This window comes from Leucoraja erinacea, chromosome 24, assembly GCF_028641065.1.
Source record: "Leucoraja erinacea ecotype New England chromosome 24, Leri_hhj_1, whole genome shotgun sequence".
Taxonomy (NCBI): Eukaryota; Metazoa; Chordata; class Chondrichthyes; order Rajiformes; family Rajidae; genus Leucoraja; species Leucoraja erinaceus.
This window is the reverse complement of record NC_073400.1, coordinates 9989295-10004542: the sequence shown is the minus strand read 5'-3', so window position 1 is coordinate 10004542 and position 15248 is coordinate 9989295. Positions and strand designations below refer to the sequence as shown.

The window sequence follows — 15248 nt, the reverse complement described above, 5'->3', positions numbered from 1 at the left end:
TTTTCGCCCATGTGACAAAATACATTTTATATATATAATTATACACAAGCGATAAAAAGACGAAAATTACCAAAAAACATAAGAAAATTTAGTCGTGGGTGAATGAAATTTTGTGATAAAGACTCAAGGGTGAATGACTGAAATAGTTTAAGAAGCATTGCATTAAAGGATGTGAAGGTATCCATTTTACAAATGGAGCGTGCACCCCATTTTAAAATAATATGCTCAACCATTCAGTGCAGGCCAGGAAACATGCAAACCCCATTTGAAGATGTCTCATTCAACTCATCTTTGTTAACCATAGTTTATTGCTTTGAATTGATATCAAAGTGCAGCAATGGTGAATATTTTCATGATAAGTTCTGCACATAAAGCATTTTCCTAGGTTCCTACATTCACCTTTTGCTTTAGTTTCAAGGTTTATGATAAGTTGTTGTGCTAAAATGTATTAGAATTTATTAATGGCAAAACCTAAGGCATTGTATTTATCCCTGCACTAACTTCTCTGCACCATTTACACCTTCCCATCCCTTTCAAGGTTGCACCGTTGGGATCAAGTTATCTATGAATGTCAATCCATGGCGAATTTCAAATACAGCAAACCCTTGTTTTAACGGATCTCTTATAATGGATTTGGTTATAGCGGAAAGACCTACAAATGTCTCTGATGCCACCTCCGGCTTGCACTGTCTCCCTTGCCGCTTATAACCCCAGCAGCTCATGCCACCTTTGGCTCGCACTGCCTCCCTGGCCGTTTACAGCTCCAGCTCCAACTTCCTGGCCACTCGCATCCCCAGCTGCCCACGTCACTTCCCGGCTCGCGCTGCAGCCGGGCTGGGTGTTCTGTCGACACCGCCAGCTAGCTTCCATGCTGCGCCCGCCACCGCTGGCCGCCTGTGGACCGTGAGCAATGTCTCTGTCGATCCTCTCCTTTCCCACGACTGCCAGCAGGCCAGGGCCTTTGACTCACCAGGATTTCATGCCCAGTTCTGGACCGTGAAACTTCACCTATCTATGTTCTCCAGAGATGCTGCCTGACCCACTGATTTACTCTCACACTTTATATCCTTTCGTGTATTAACCAGCAGCTGCAGTTGTTTGTTTCTACTGCTTATAAATGATAATACCTTACTTGGTTGTGGCGTCAATTGGCAATAACGAACACTATTCCCGCTCTCCCACTCTCCCATTGTCCACTATAACGAGGGAGAAAGCAGTTGTCTAGATCCGTTTGTCATGAGTAGAACTGAATTTCTTCAATGTTCTTCATGCGCGCTTCCACTCTGAACAATTCATTTGAAATGCTATCACCTGTCACATGATCATCATTACGAATGTTACTGACGTATATTGATACTTTTTTTCCCCCCCCACCCTACTTGGTAACTTCACGTGTAGGCAGATGATGTGTAACTGAACTTGACCCAAATCCAACCCGGCAGTAATGCTAGTCAAGGCTCACAAGATACAACAGATAAGAACAATCTACTATCCACTTAACTTTAGGCTTTGTTCACACGCACAATTGAACTCTTTCAAATTTAATTTACACCAGTGATCACTTGAACTATAGTTCCTTATGCATAGAAGATCAAATGCGTTGTGATTTTTGTAATGCCCCTTCTTCCCCCACTATTGATTCTCTTGGTGCTATCTTAATCTTGTCTCTTTCGGCTGAGTACAAAATATGGTAATTTCTCATGCTTGGGTCATCCTATTTGATAATTTGACCACAAAAAAATGCTCCACATTTATAAGCACTTTGAAAGGGTGATGGACTTCTTCATTTTTTGCAAATATTGACTAATATTTCCAAAGGCTTATGAAACATCCAGACTTTTGAAACCATGGTTGTCATGTTAATTTGTAAATTTAGAGATCAGGGAGGCAGGCCACAGGCTTAGCGAAGAGGGGAGCTATATCCCAACAAACATAGGCTATCATTGTCTCATTTATTTTACTTATTCCCTTAAATGTGTATATACTTAATTGTATTTTTGTCTTTGTGAATCCCTGCTACTGGATTCCTTTAATCTCAATCTGTTTTTACAAGTCCCATAGTTTCTCCTGGCAAGCTGGGTTTTGTAGTTTGGTCATTTTTTATGATAGTGTCACAAAACTGCCTTTACAGTAGAACCACCTGATCCCATTAGTTCTAGATCTTTTCCAGTTAAATGCATTTTTGTGGGCTTGGCTACAGTCACTATTCATTCCTTTGGTACTGAACGGAGAACAGCTGACTAGCTGCAATGCACTTTTCATCTTGTTATGGAACATGTGCCCTGCAGTGTGGAAGCATTGAACACACACCTGACCACGATCCCTGGATCTGTCATTAAGTACTTAGGATTTTCATAATGTTCTGAACTGAGGGGCTGGATACTCTTTTCATCTGATGCCTCAGTTGTATCCCAGCAATAGTATCACATGTGCTATTTAACCACATGTAACCTCATTTATTGTGGTTATTAACCTTTATTAAAAAAAATTGGTTAAGCTCAATTCATTATACTTTTTATTTTATTGTATTTTTACAATTTTAATTAACAGTAGTGTTTTTTAAATACTTTTTATATTTTTAAATACTTAAATTCAGCCACTAATGTTTCATGTTTGATTGTCATTCAAAAGTAGTGGCATGGGTATTTTGTCAACGAGTTTTTAAAGATTATTATGGGTTTCTGGGATGGAGATGAACATATCTGGGTCAAAAATGGAGGCCAGGTCATCATTAGGGTGAAGGTGTTGGAACTGCCTTGACCACTAGGGAGCATGTGACTGCAGAAGAGCATAAGAGGTGCCCATGGGAAGCAGATTGGGTTGAAGATGATTTAAACCCAATTTTTCTGTGATCAGTGAGTAATGGATACATTATGACAATGCACTTCGCACTCTTTTGATGCAAATTTAGAATTTAAAAACGTTTTTCAGTTATCTCCGTTATGCATTGCAGTATTTAGTCTGACCTTTGTAAGGCATGGTGGTTAATATCAATTCATTTGCGTTAAAAGTTTTGATTTGTAATTGGGTAATTTCAGTTACGTAAATTTCGGATGAGTAGAAATTGGTTTGGTAAATCTGATAAAGCAGTCTTTTATTGAAATATGAGATTATAAAATATTAATAAACTGCATTGTACTCTAAACCTATAAATAAACATCTGAGTAAAACATTCAATATGGTTTTTTTTCTTCCGTCTTTCTATTGCTTCAAGGTTCACTGTAAATATATCTCAATCTATAATTTTTAACGTGTCAATATCAAAGGCAAATTTACAATGCTCTTAACTAATCCATAATCGCTCTTCATTTGTAGATATTACTGTTCAGATGTGTACTTGCCTGAACGTTTGCAACGTGAGGTCATAGGAAGGTTGAGTTCGCTGCGAGCCTGTGTAATTCGTTCTTTGTACCTCATGTATGAGCCATTTCATTCTCGTCTGTCGGAGAAACCATCAATTCCTGAGTCGACTCCAACCACGTTGCAGAATTGCAGTGTAAGTGTCCTGTAATTTGCCATTGCTTGGATTGGTAAAGTTAGAAATCTTTATTGTAATACACAAATCAAAGTTACTCTTAACAGGATTAGTGTTGCACAAAGAATTGTGAAATTCAGCTTTCCCAGTCTTTCTACATCAGATCATAAAAGCAGACATAATCTGTTTGATGCAATTGCACCTGATTTCATGGCAAATATTTTATGTCTGCCACTTTCCTGAATTCTATCCCTTGATTCCTTTAATATCCGAAAATCATTTGATCTTTGACTTAAATATACACCAATTGAGCCTCCATAACTTTCTCATAGAAAATTCATTAATCCCTGGGTGAAAACTTTTTCACCTTGGTCCTCAATAGATGTCCCCTTATTTTGAGACTCTGCCCAATGGTTTTAGAGTCTGCAGCACAAAGACAATAATCTCCGTCAAGCCACAAAAATAAAATCACATTGAAGTTGTAAATTTCCATTGTTTACCCTTCCAATTACTTATAAGCTTTGTGAATTTTAATAACTAACGTGTCATGTTAAATATTTGACTATTGAGCATAAGCAAATGTTTTCTTTCTACTGTCCGGACACACCCATTGTTTCTGCTTGTTCATGTCCCGCCGAATTAATTTGCACATACCTTGACTCTATCCGATCCCCTCTGGTCCAATCCCTCCCTACCTATGTCCAAGACACCTCACACGCCCTTCGTCTCTTCAATGACTTCCGTTTACCACGCCCCCACTCCCTCATCTTTACCATGGATGTCTAGTCACTACACCTCCATCCCCCAGCAAGAAGGTCTTAAAGGCCTCCGTTTCTTCCGCGACCGCAGAACCACCCAATTTCCGTCTACTAAGACTCTCCTCCCCCCTGGTCCTTACCCTCGCCAACCTTTGACTCGTCCCACTTCCTCCAAATCCAGGGCATAGCTATGAGCACTTGCATGAGCCTCAGCTATGCCTGCCTCAATGTAGGGCACATCGAACATTCACTGTTCCAGGCGTAAACTAATCGCCGAACTCTACCTCCGCTACACTGACGACTGCATTGGTGCTGCCTCCTGAACACATGCAGAACTCACTGCATCCTGCACTCAAATTCACTTGGGCCACCTCCGCCATCTCCCTGCCTTTTCTCGATCTCACCGTCTCCATCACAGGAGAGAAACTTTTGACTGACATCTATTACAAACCTACTGACTCCCATAGCTATCTAGACTACACTTCTTCCCACCCTGCTTCCTGTAAAGACTCTATCCCCCACTCTCAATTCCTCCATCTACACCGCATCTGTGCCCAGGATGAGGTTTTCCATACTAGATCATCGTAGCTGTCCTAATTCTTTAGGAAACAGGGGTTCCCCTCTTCCATTATAGATGAGGCTCTCACTAGGGTCTCCTTGAAATCCCACAGCTCCGCTCTTGCTCCCCCTCCCCCCATTCGCAACAAGGACAGAGTCCTCCTTGTCCTCACCTTCCACCCCATCAGTGGTCGCATACAGCATATAATCCTCCAACACTTTTGCCATCTCCAACGGGATCCCACTACTGGCCGCATCTTCCCATCTCCACCCCTTTCTGCCTTCCGCAGAGACCGTTCCCTCCGCAACTCCCTGATCAACTCGTCCCTTCCCACCCAAACCACCCCGTCCCCAGGTACTTTCCCCTGCAACCGCAGGAAATGCAACGCCTGTCCCTTTACCTCCCCCCAATTCCATTCAAGGATTCCAACAGTCTTTTCTGATTAAGCAGAGGTTCACTTGCACCTCCTCCAACCTCATCTACTGTATCCGCTGTTCCAGGTGCAACTTCTATATAAGTTGAACAGGGTGCAAGTTGAATCAGGAGTTAAAATTGGCATGTAGTAAAAGTAATGCTAAGGTTGTTATGAGAGATTTCAACATATAGGTAGAGTGAGAAAATCAGGTTGGTACTGGACCCCAAGAAAGGGAGTTTGTGGAGTGTCTCCGTTATGGATTCTTAGAACAGCTTGTATTGGAGCCTACCTGGAAGAAAGCAATTCTGGATTTAGTGTTATGTAATGAACCGGATTTGATAAAGGAACTTGAGGTTAAGGAGCCATTTGGAGGTAGTGACCATAATATGGTCAGGTTTAATCTATAATTGGAGAGGGAGAAGGTTAAATCGGAGGTGTCAGTGTTACAGTTGAATAAAGGGAACAATTGAGCCATGAGGGAGGAGCATGTCAAAGTTGACTGGAAAGATACCCCAGCATGGATGACAGTGCAACAACAAAAGAAAATTACAACGTAGCAAAGATGAGAGGGAAGAAAGAGGATTGGGTGATGTTGAAAGAGCAACAGAAGATTACTAAAAAGGCAATACGGGGAGAAAAGATGAGGTGCAAAAGTAAGCTAGCCAAGAATATAAAGGAAGATATTAAAAGCTTCTTTGTGAAGAGGAAAAAATTAGTTAAGACCAAAGTTGGACCCGTGTAGACTGAAAAAGGCGAATTTATTATGGGGAACAAGGAAATGGCAGGAGTTGAACAGGTACTTTGGATCCGTCTTCACTAAGGAGGACACAATCTTCCTGATGTACTAGTGGTCAGAGGATCTGGGGTGATGGAGGAACTGAAGGAAATCCACATCAGGCAGAAAATTGTCTTGGGTAGAATGATGGGACTGAAGACTGATAAATCTCTAGGGCCTGATGGTCTGCATCACAGGATACTTAAGGAAGTGGCTCGAGAAATCATGGATGCATTGGTGATAATTTTCCAATGTTCTATAGATTCAGGATCAGTTCCTGTGGATTGGAGGGCAGCTAATGTTACCGCACTTTTTAAGAAAGGCGGGAGAGAGAGAAAACAGGGAATTAGAGACCAGTTAGTCTGACGTCGGTGGTGAGGAAGATGCTGGTCAATCATAACAGATGAAATAGCGGCACATTTGGATAGCAGTAGCAGGATTGGTCCGAGTCAGCATGGATTTACGAAGGGGAAATCATGCTTGACTAATCTTCTGGAAATGTTTTGAGGATGTAACTGGGAAAATGGACAAGGGAGAGCCAGTGAATGTAGTGTACCTGGACTTTCAGAAAGCATTTGATAAGGTCCCACATACGAGATTAGTGGGCAAAATTAGGGCACATGGTATTGGGGGTAGAGTACTGATATGGATAGAAAATTGGTTGGCAGACAGGAAAGAAAGAGTAGGGATTAACGGGTCCCTTTCAGAATGTCAGGCAGTGACTAGTGGAGTACCGACCGCTAGGGTCGGTGCTGGGACCACAGCTATTTACAATATACATCAATGATTTTGATGAAGGAATTCAAAGTAACATTAGCAAATTTGCAGATGACACAAAGCTGGGTGCAGTGTGAACTGTGAGGAGGTTGCTATGAGAATGCAGGGTGACTTGGACAGGGGTGAATTGGGCAGATGCAGTTTAATGTGGATAAATGTGAGGTTATCCACTTTGGTAGTAAAAACAGGAAGGCAGATTATCATCAAAATGGTGTCAAGTTGGGAAAAGGGGAAGCACAACGGGATCTGAGGGTCCTTGTTCATCAGTCAATGAAAGTAAGCATGCAGGTACAGCAGGCAGTGAAGAAAGTGTGTTGGCCTTCATAACAATAAGAGTTGAGTATAGGAGCAAATAGGTCCTTCTGCAGTTGTATAGGGCCCTAATGAGACCACACCTGGAGTATTGTATGCAGTTTTGGTCCCATAATTTGAGGAAGGACATTATTGCTATTGATGGAGTGCAGTGTAGGTTTGCAAGGTTAATTCCAGGGATGGTGGGACTGTCATATGCTGAGAGAATGGTGCTGCTGGGCTTGTATACTCTGGAGTTTAGAAAAATGAGAGGGAATCTAATTGAAACATATAAGATCATTAAGGGTTTGGACATTATTATCTCAATGGGGTTAGGTTAGGTAAGGGGGAGTTGCAGCGAGACCTGGGCGTCCTTGTACACCGGTCACTGAGAGTTGGCTTAAAGGTACAGCAGGTAGTGAAGAAAGCTAATGGAATGTTGGCCTTCATAACAAGAGGATTTCAGTATAGGAGTAAAGAGGTTTCTTCTGCAGTTGTATAGGGCTCTGGTGAGACCACATCTGGAATATTGTGTTCAGTTTTGGTCTCCTAATTCGAGGAAGGACATCCTTGTGATTGAGGCAGTGCAGCATAGGTTCACGAGATTGATATCTGGCATGGTGGGACTGTCATATGAGGAAAGATTGAAAAGACTAGGCTTGTATTCACTGGAGTTTAGAAGGATGAGGGGAGATCTTATAGAAACATATAAAATTATAAAAGGACTGGACAAGCTAGATGCAGGAAAAATGTTCCCAATGTTGGGCGACTCCAGAACCAGGGGCCACAGTCTTAGAATAAAGGGAAGGTCATTTAAGACTGAGGTGAGAGAAAACTTTTTCACCCAGAGAGTTGTGAATTTATGGAATTCCCTGCCACAGAGGACAGTGGAGGCCAAGTCACTGGATGGATTTAAGAGAGAGTTAGAAAGAGCTCTAGGGGCTAGTGGAGTCGAGGGATATGGGGAGAAGGCAGGCACGGGTTATTGATGGGGGACGATCAGCCATGATCACAATGAATGGCGGTGCTGGCTCGAAGGGCCGAATGGCATCCTCCTGCACCTATTTTCTATGTTTCTATGACATGCTAGAGGCAGAAAACATGTTCTCGATGTTGGGGGAGTCTAGAACCGGGGGCCACTGCTTAAGAATAAGAGGTAAGAAATTTAGAACGGAGATGAGGAAACACTTTTTCACACGGAGAGTTGTGAGTGTAGAATTCTCTGCCTCGGAGGGAGAATTAGATAGGCCTCTTAAAGATAGTGGAGTCAGGGAATATGGGGAGAAGGCAGGAACTGGGTACTGATTGGGGATGATCACATTGAATGGCAGTGCTGGCTCGAAGGGCTGAATGGCCTGCTCCTCAGATTCAGATTCAGATTCAATGCACTCCTGCACTTATTGTCAATTGTCTATCGGCGAGACCAAGCGCAGGCTCGGCGATTGTTTCACTGAACTCCTCCACTCAATCCGCCTTAACCTACCTGATGCCGCAGTTGCTCACCACTTTAACTCGCATTCCCAATCTGACCTTTCTGTCCTGGGCCTCCTCCATTGTCAGAGTGAGACCCAGCGTAAGTTGGAGGAACAGTACCTCATATTTTGCTTGGGTAGCTTACACCCCAGCGGTATGAACATTGACTTCTCTAACTTCAAGTAGCCCTGGCTTTCACTCCCTTTCCATCCCTTCCCCCTTCTCAGTTCTCCCACCAGTCTTACTGTCTCTGACTACATTCTATCCCTGTCCAGCCCACTCCCCTGACATCAGTCTGAGGAAGGGTCTCGACCCGAAACGTCACCCATTCCTTCTCTCCAGAGATGCTGCCTGTCCCGCTGCGTTACTACAGCATTTTGTGTCTATCTTGTGTTGTTTCTAGTGCTTGCTGTACTGGTGCAAAAAAGGAAGTGGAAATAGAACAGACCAAAGATGGGAATTCAACTATAAATTCAAAAAGCAGGTATGCACTGAAGTTTTAAGATGATAATTAGTGTTTTGGCCCAAATACATACAGAATATTTTTATTTTTTAATATTTTAACAATATTATAGCTGTTTGTGTTTATGTTGAAGCTGCATTCTCATTTTTATGACTTCCAAATGAAAATCTGCATCCTTATATGGCATAGTCCCAAAAATTAAGGGGACTTGTGTGAGTTAATTTAGTTATTAATTAATTAAGTTCCCACTTGCAGCTATAGTTAGTAAATGCCTAGCTAAGCCAAATTTATTCCCATAGAGAAATAGTTTGTTTTTATTAGACGCTTCCTAAGGACAATATATTTTTGGTTAAAACATTTGCATGGGAAAATCTAAAGACTAAAACAATATATACTTCCGGGGTAATCATGATTGTCAAAGCGACCAAATTAAATTGCAAAACTATAAGTGGCAGGCCTTTAGAACTTAACTAATGTAAGAACGATTTCTGTAGTCGATTACTTCATGTATACGTCTTGAATTTACTTGTTATTTCAGTCATCTTGTCCCCTTTCTCATTTGTTTAGGCAGGCTCCAGGTTTAATGAACCAAGTCATGCCTGATCCCACCTTGTCTAGAGTAGAGGATAATGAGATTGACCTTGACTTCTCTGGGTTAGAAGGCAAAAACTGCCTTTTGTTTTCTTATCATTATATGGAAACGGTAACTTGGTGAAAATATTGGTTGCAAGCAAGACTAAACTCTTATTTTTACCAAAGACCATGGAAATATTAATTGAAGGGTCATGATACTTTGATAGATTGTCGGAGGGTTAGTTATACCTGTGGGTTTCTCGCACAACAAAGTATTAACATCTTCATGAGAATTGAGAATTTTTTGATGGAATTTAATATTTAATTGGCATATTTTTTATAGAAGCTAAAATCTAATTCCTCATTAATTATTTTGCTTTTAAAGCTTTGTTTTGCTTCCCATATTTGCTGTCAGAACTGTTTGCAGTAGAAGAGTCTGTTGGTAGTGTTTGGTTTATTTACAAGTAATTTCAATAATGTGTATCCATCAGTCTCCTAAGTTGAAGAATGGCTGTCGAAATGGACTTCAGTTTCCTAGACAGTATGAACAAGTGCACAAGAACCCTGACCAAGACTGCTACTTATTGCAGATCACCACTTTCAATTTCATCTTCACACCTGTAGTTATGGGAATGACATTAACATTGGTAAGTTGAATGTTCTAAATAAGTATTCCAATGCTAAATAGTACATGTAATTTATGTGGTTTAAATTCACTTTGATTTCTTTCCCGTCAGCACCAATTATTGACAGCACCACATCAGCCAGTGAAGGGGGTATGGTGGAGTTGGATAACTCCCATCCACTCTGGATAACTATTACAATGTAGCCATACATGCATCCATAAGATTAATCAAAATATGAAAAATGAAACATACACTGGCACAGTGGCGAAACAGTAGAGTTGGTGCCTTATAGCGCCACGGACCCGGGTTCGATCCTGGCACCGGGTGCTGTCTATGGGGAGTTTGTACATTCTCCCTGTGACCATGTGGATTTCCTCTAGGTGCTCCAGTTTCCCTCCACATCCCAACGACGTGCTGGTTTGTAGATTAATTGGCTTCTGTAAATTGTCCCCAGTGTGTAGGAAAGTGCTAGTGTACGGGGTGATAGCGGGGCGGTGTGAACTCGCTGGCCTGAAGAACCTGTTTCCACGCTGTATCACTAAAGTCTGAAGGAACTGCAGATGCTGGTTAACAAAAAGGATAGAGTGCTGGGAAAGGTGTGGGGTGGGGGAGGGTGGAAGGACGTTGGGTATTGGGTACATAAAAGATAGATTAATTCACTGGCTACAATGTCCGGGGAAGGTTTTAGGGTAAGGTATGGTCAAATACTTTTTCAAGTAAGAACCCTTTTTTCAATCATCTATAGTCTAATTATTTGTCACTCAACAATTGTTGTTTCAGGGTGAGAAAAATGTGGGAACATTATAATGTTTATATAAGCATGGACTAGAAAATAATTATCTTGTACTAATCTGTGGAAAATATCTTGTGACGAATATTTATCTTGCAGATGTCTTCCATAAACAAAATCATTTATTATTTGACATTGTATCCCAAATTATTATGCTTAAGAACCATGGAATTCTGTTGGGGCTGAGACTTTTGTTGGGGAATCTGTGGAAATCCAAATTCTAACCATTGATTTCAGCTGCTGCTTTATAGCCATGCGCTTCCTATTTATTGAACATCCTTATGTTGCTATCTTGCAAATTTTTATCTTACAAGATTGTATGTTTAAACTTTCTTAGTTTAGATAAAGTGGCATAAAATTAAAGTTTATTTTTCTTTTACAGTTTACAATAAACGTGAGCACTGATATGAGGCACCATCGTGTCAGAATGCTATTTCAGGACTCCCCACTTCCACAAGGCAGGAAGCCTAAAAAGGACCAAGGACTCCTTGTTATCTTGGATCCTGTGCATAGCGTGCGTTTGCTGGACTGGTGGCATCCACAGTATCCCTTTTCTGCTAGTATTTAATACTATTTTCCTTTAAAACAATTGCAAAATTGAGAGGCAAAAATTGGACATAAAATTGAATTGCATGTTAATATGGAGAATGAGTTCAGTTTTTAGAGGAGTGACATGGAATGTAGACAGTTGTGATTCATATACGTCATAAGTATTTGCAACTGAAGTGCAAATGTTGAGGGCTGAAATGTTAGCACCATTTGGAACCCTGGATCTGAGAATCAGGGAAAACTAATCTTGTAATTGATAAAAAGGCAGTTCAACTTTAGATGTTTCTGATTATTTTATACATAGAAATTTAGCAGAATGCTTGACGCGGCAGGAATCGATTTTCTCTTACTTGGACAGTTTGAAACTTAAATATTAGCAGTGATGCTCAAGGGGTAGGAAGTTGTAGGCACAGGGTACCCTTGTCATTTATAACACACTCATGGAGTGTGCAGTGGTTTTTAATTGTTGTTAATAGTAACCAATAAAATATTGGTAGACAAAAATGCTGGAGAAACTCAGCGGGTGTGGCAGCATCTATGGAGAGAAGGAATAGACAACGTTTCAAGTCTCCAGCATTTTTGTCTACCTTCGATTTTTCCAGCATCTGCATTCTTTCTTAACCAATAAATTATTGCTCTCTATAATGTATTTCCGCAAAAGATCATTGCGAAAGCAGTTCTCTGCACAAACTAGAAATAGAACTTCATTACCATTAAACACATGGTGAAATGTCCAAGGGCATCATGATCATCATGAATCATAAGAAGACTTTGGAGCTGGAACTTAATTATTTACAAAGAGAACCTTTGTATTGAACATTGTCCTGAAGTTCCTATTTTCTCTGTTCTAAATCTGGACAATTAGAAATGGATTAAACATGAAGCTCATTAGTTTTGTTTTGAGTAATTTGATGAAGTGATTTAGATTGCCATTTGTTGTAGTCAACATTTCCAAATGTGCAAAAGAATTTTGAATTGTACTTGGAAAAGCAAAAAAAAAAAATGCAGGCTGAAATTTGAATTGTATGTTGGCATCCTGAAACCTTACCCACTCAATACATCTGGGATATTTTTGAATCTCTGCAAAACTTTGAAGTGGATTAACATTATCCTGATAAGAATTTAGTACATTCATCCCATCGCATTTTTGTAGGTGGGATTGCCAATACATTTCTTCATGTCAAACAGAGTGCATTTAAGAATTGGCAGCTTGTTCTTTGATAAGAAACGTGCATAAAACATGAAAGGCACTTTTTTTTACTGAAGAGTTTTCAGAACATTAAAAGTGACTGATCGTGTTAACTGAGGATCTTGTTTCAGTTATATACTGCTTGGTATAGTTCAGTTTTTGAATGAGGAAAAAAGTGGAGCTTGATTTGTTTTGAATCAATCTTTGCTATCTTTAACGAGCTGCCTCATTCCTTAAAAGACATAGTTGATAATTGAATGATTTTGTTGATCTGAGAATGAAAAGAATAAATACAATCCCAAATCAACCTTAACATACTAAGCAAGATAAAATTCAATACTATGTCATGGATTGCAGCAGCTCGGGTAGTTCTGGTTAACAGATTAAATTGTATTATTTTTTGCACAGTGCATGGCACCTTATTAAGTTTAGTAGCATATAATTTGCTGCCATGTGAAGCTTAGAGCATTGTTCATTCCAGCAAAGGCACTTAAACCAAAGTATGAAAATAACTGTGAAGATTTTACAATTATCCTTCATTGGTATTTTATGAGCTCCTTTGTATTTGCGTTTCTGTAAACACATTTTTAAAATGTGCGCATACATGTGAAAATAATTTGAGAGTTTGTAGATGCATTGGTTCTAAAATAGAACTTATGATGCACAAAATTCAGATATTTATACATTTTCAATCTTTTGGGGAACTATTGGGACATTGCTAATATATTGTGTCCAAGAATCTTTTGTGAAATTGTTGGAGTAAGCCTTTAATTGTGGCTGTTTAGTTCAAAGCTTACATTGATTTAATATAAGTATATGTATTCAAATGATAGAAAATGATTTGCCAATTTTATTTTTAAAGCCCGTTATAACCATGGAAAGCAAAGTCAAATTTTCAACTAGGAGTGATATATATGTGGAACAGAATCACAATGCTGTGAAAATACTAACTTGCTATTGTCCTACATTACATTTTTGTTTCTATGAGCAAAATCTAGTATGTTTGTGAAATATAACTGATCATTCACTAATGAGATACCATGTTCCAGAAAATTCAGAAATCTTGGGTAACATTAAGATAATCTTTTAATAGATGTAACGGTGATTGTCTTCTTAGATTGGTGACTGCTGTCAGAACCAGCATCTCATGTGTAGTAGCACGTCCAGGATAGAATATTCCGGTAATGTATTTCAACTGAAGTTTGTTTCCCTTCAGAATAGCAATCAAAAGTTTACATGAGGGTGATGCATTAGTTTTATACAATGAAGGGAGTCTATTGACACTGAGCTAATGAAGTTCATCTGATTCCAGAGATCAGTTATTGAGCTATCATTCAACTTTTCAGATGCATATTGAAACCATGTATTTAATTTGTTCCCCTGGTAATTTACAGAAATGCAGAAAACTAAACTAGCCAGAGGTTTTTCAGCATATGCCAAGTGCTGCTAGTTACAGGCATCATATTGAATTACAACTGTGATGAACTAGATGATTTCTGTTAAATTCAAAAACTTGGACAGAAGTTAATGATTTATCCATCTGTATCGTGAGTAGGAAAATCTAATGAGTAGTGGATCTTAAATATTACTAAGAAAATAATTTGCCTTTAATTTTCTCTGTATTCTGGCTCTTTGTCCTCGTACAGTATTTGAGTAAATACAAGCCCAGTTAGACATATTATGAAGACATTGGAGAATAATCATGAAGCTTTATCATCAAATATAACAGAATCAAATTGTTAATATTGTTGCGATGTGATTTTAAAATTGAGATCTGCAAAATTTTGTAAAAGCCCTGTTTTCAACTTGAGATGAACTATTTAAAGTATCATTGAGTAGACGAAAAACGTGTGGATTTATTCTTGTGAAGTGCTGATGATATCTGAGATTGAACATACGTTATAATTGCAGCAAATCAGAAATATTTGAATTGTATTTCAAACTGCTCAATTCTACTTGGTTATCATGGTTATTTCAACTGGACTATATATGTGAGTGATGAACTAGATGTTGGTTGACAACTGATGAGCATGACTCCTGAATTCATTTCTTGGATGTTTCTTGGATAATTAGAATTACCACTTAAAAATGTAGAACATCAATTTCATGAAAATTTAATTAGAATACTTGCTGAACAAATCAATTTTTCAAATGACATCACATTCATTTTTAGACTGTAGAATTTCAGCCCCCAATAAAGTTCATGAAAGAGAATTGGATGTTTTAGACTCTTTATTTACTACCAGTTGTGTTTATGAGCTTCTAAGTTGAACGCCATGTGAATAGCTTCATTGGGAAATCAGAGAAACTATCAAGACTGGCAACTAAAGAAAAAAATAGGTATTCACTTTTGAATTTTGTTTAGATTAGGGCATTTTCCTTTTCTGGGCGTGATGCAGGTTTTGAGGATTCTAATCAGTGATGGAGGAAGAACACTGCAGGGTTACAAATAAATTATGTTTATTGAAATACAGTGAAATACAGTCCAGGGTTTAAATAAGCCCCAAACCTCATGCCCTTCTGATCATTGGTTCT

General features: G+C 39.4%; 1 protein-coding gene across 2 annotated transcripts in view; it reads left to right on the top strand.

Annotated features, from left to right (window-relative positions):
* Positions 1-14927, top strand: part of tmem183a (transmembrane protein 183A) — a 37303-nt gene extending 22376 nt beyond the window's left edge. For both annotated transcript variants that reach the window (XM_055654518.1, XM_055654517.1), the window contains 4 exons: positions 3316-3496; positions 8927-9007; positions 10051-10206; positions 11358-14927. In XM_055654518.1, coding sequence (XP_055510493.1) covers positions 3316-3496; positions 8927-9007; positions 10051-10206; positions 11358-11543 — 604 coding nt within the window. In that variant the 3' untranslated portion in view covers positions 11544-14927. The remainder of the gene's footprint in view (positions 1-3315; positions 3497-8926; positions 9008-10050; positions 10207-11357) is intronic.
* Positions 14928-15248: the final 321 nt, after the last annotated feature.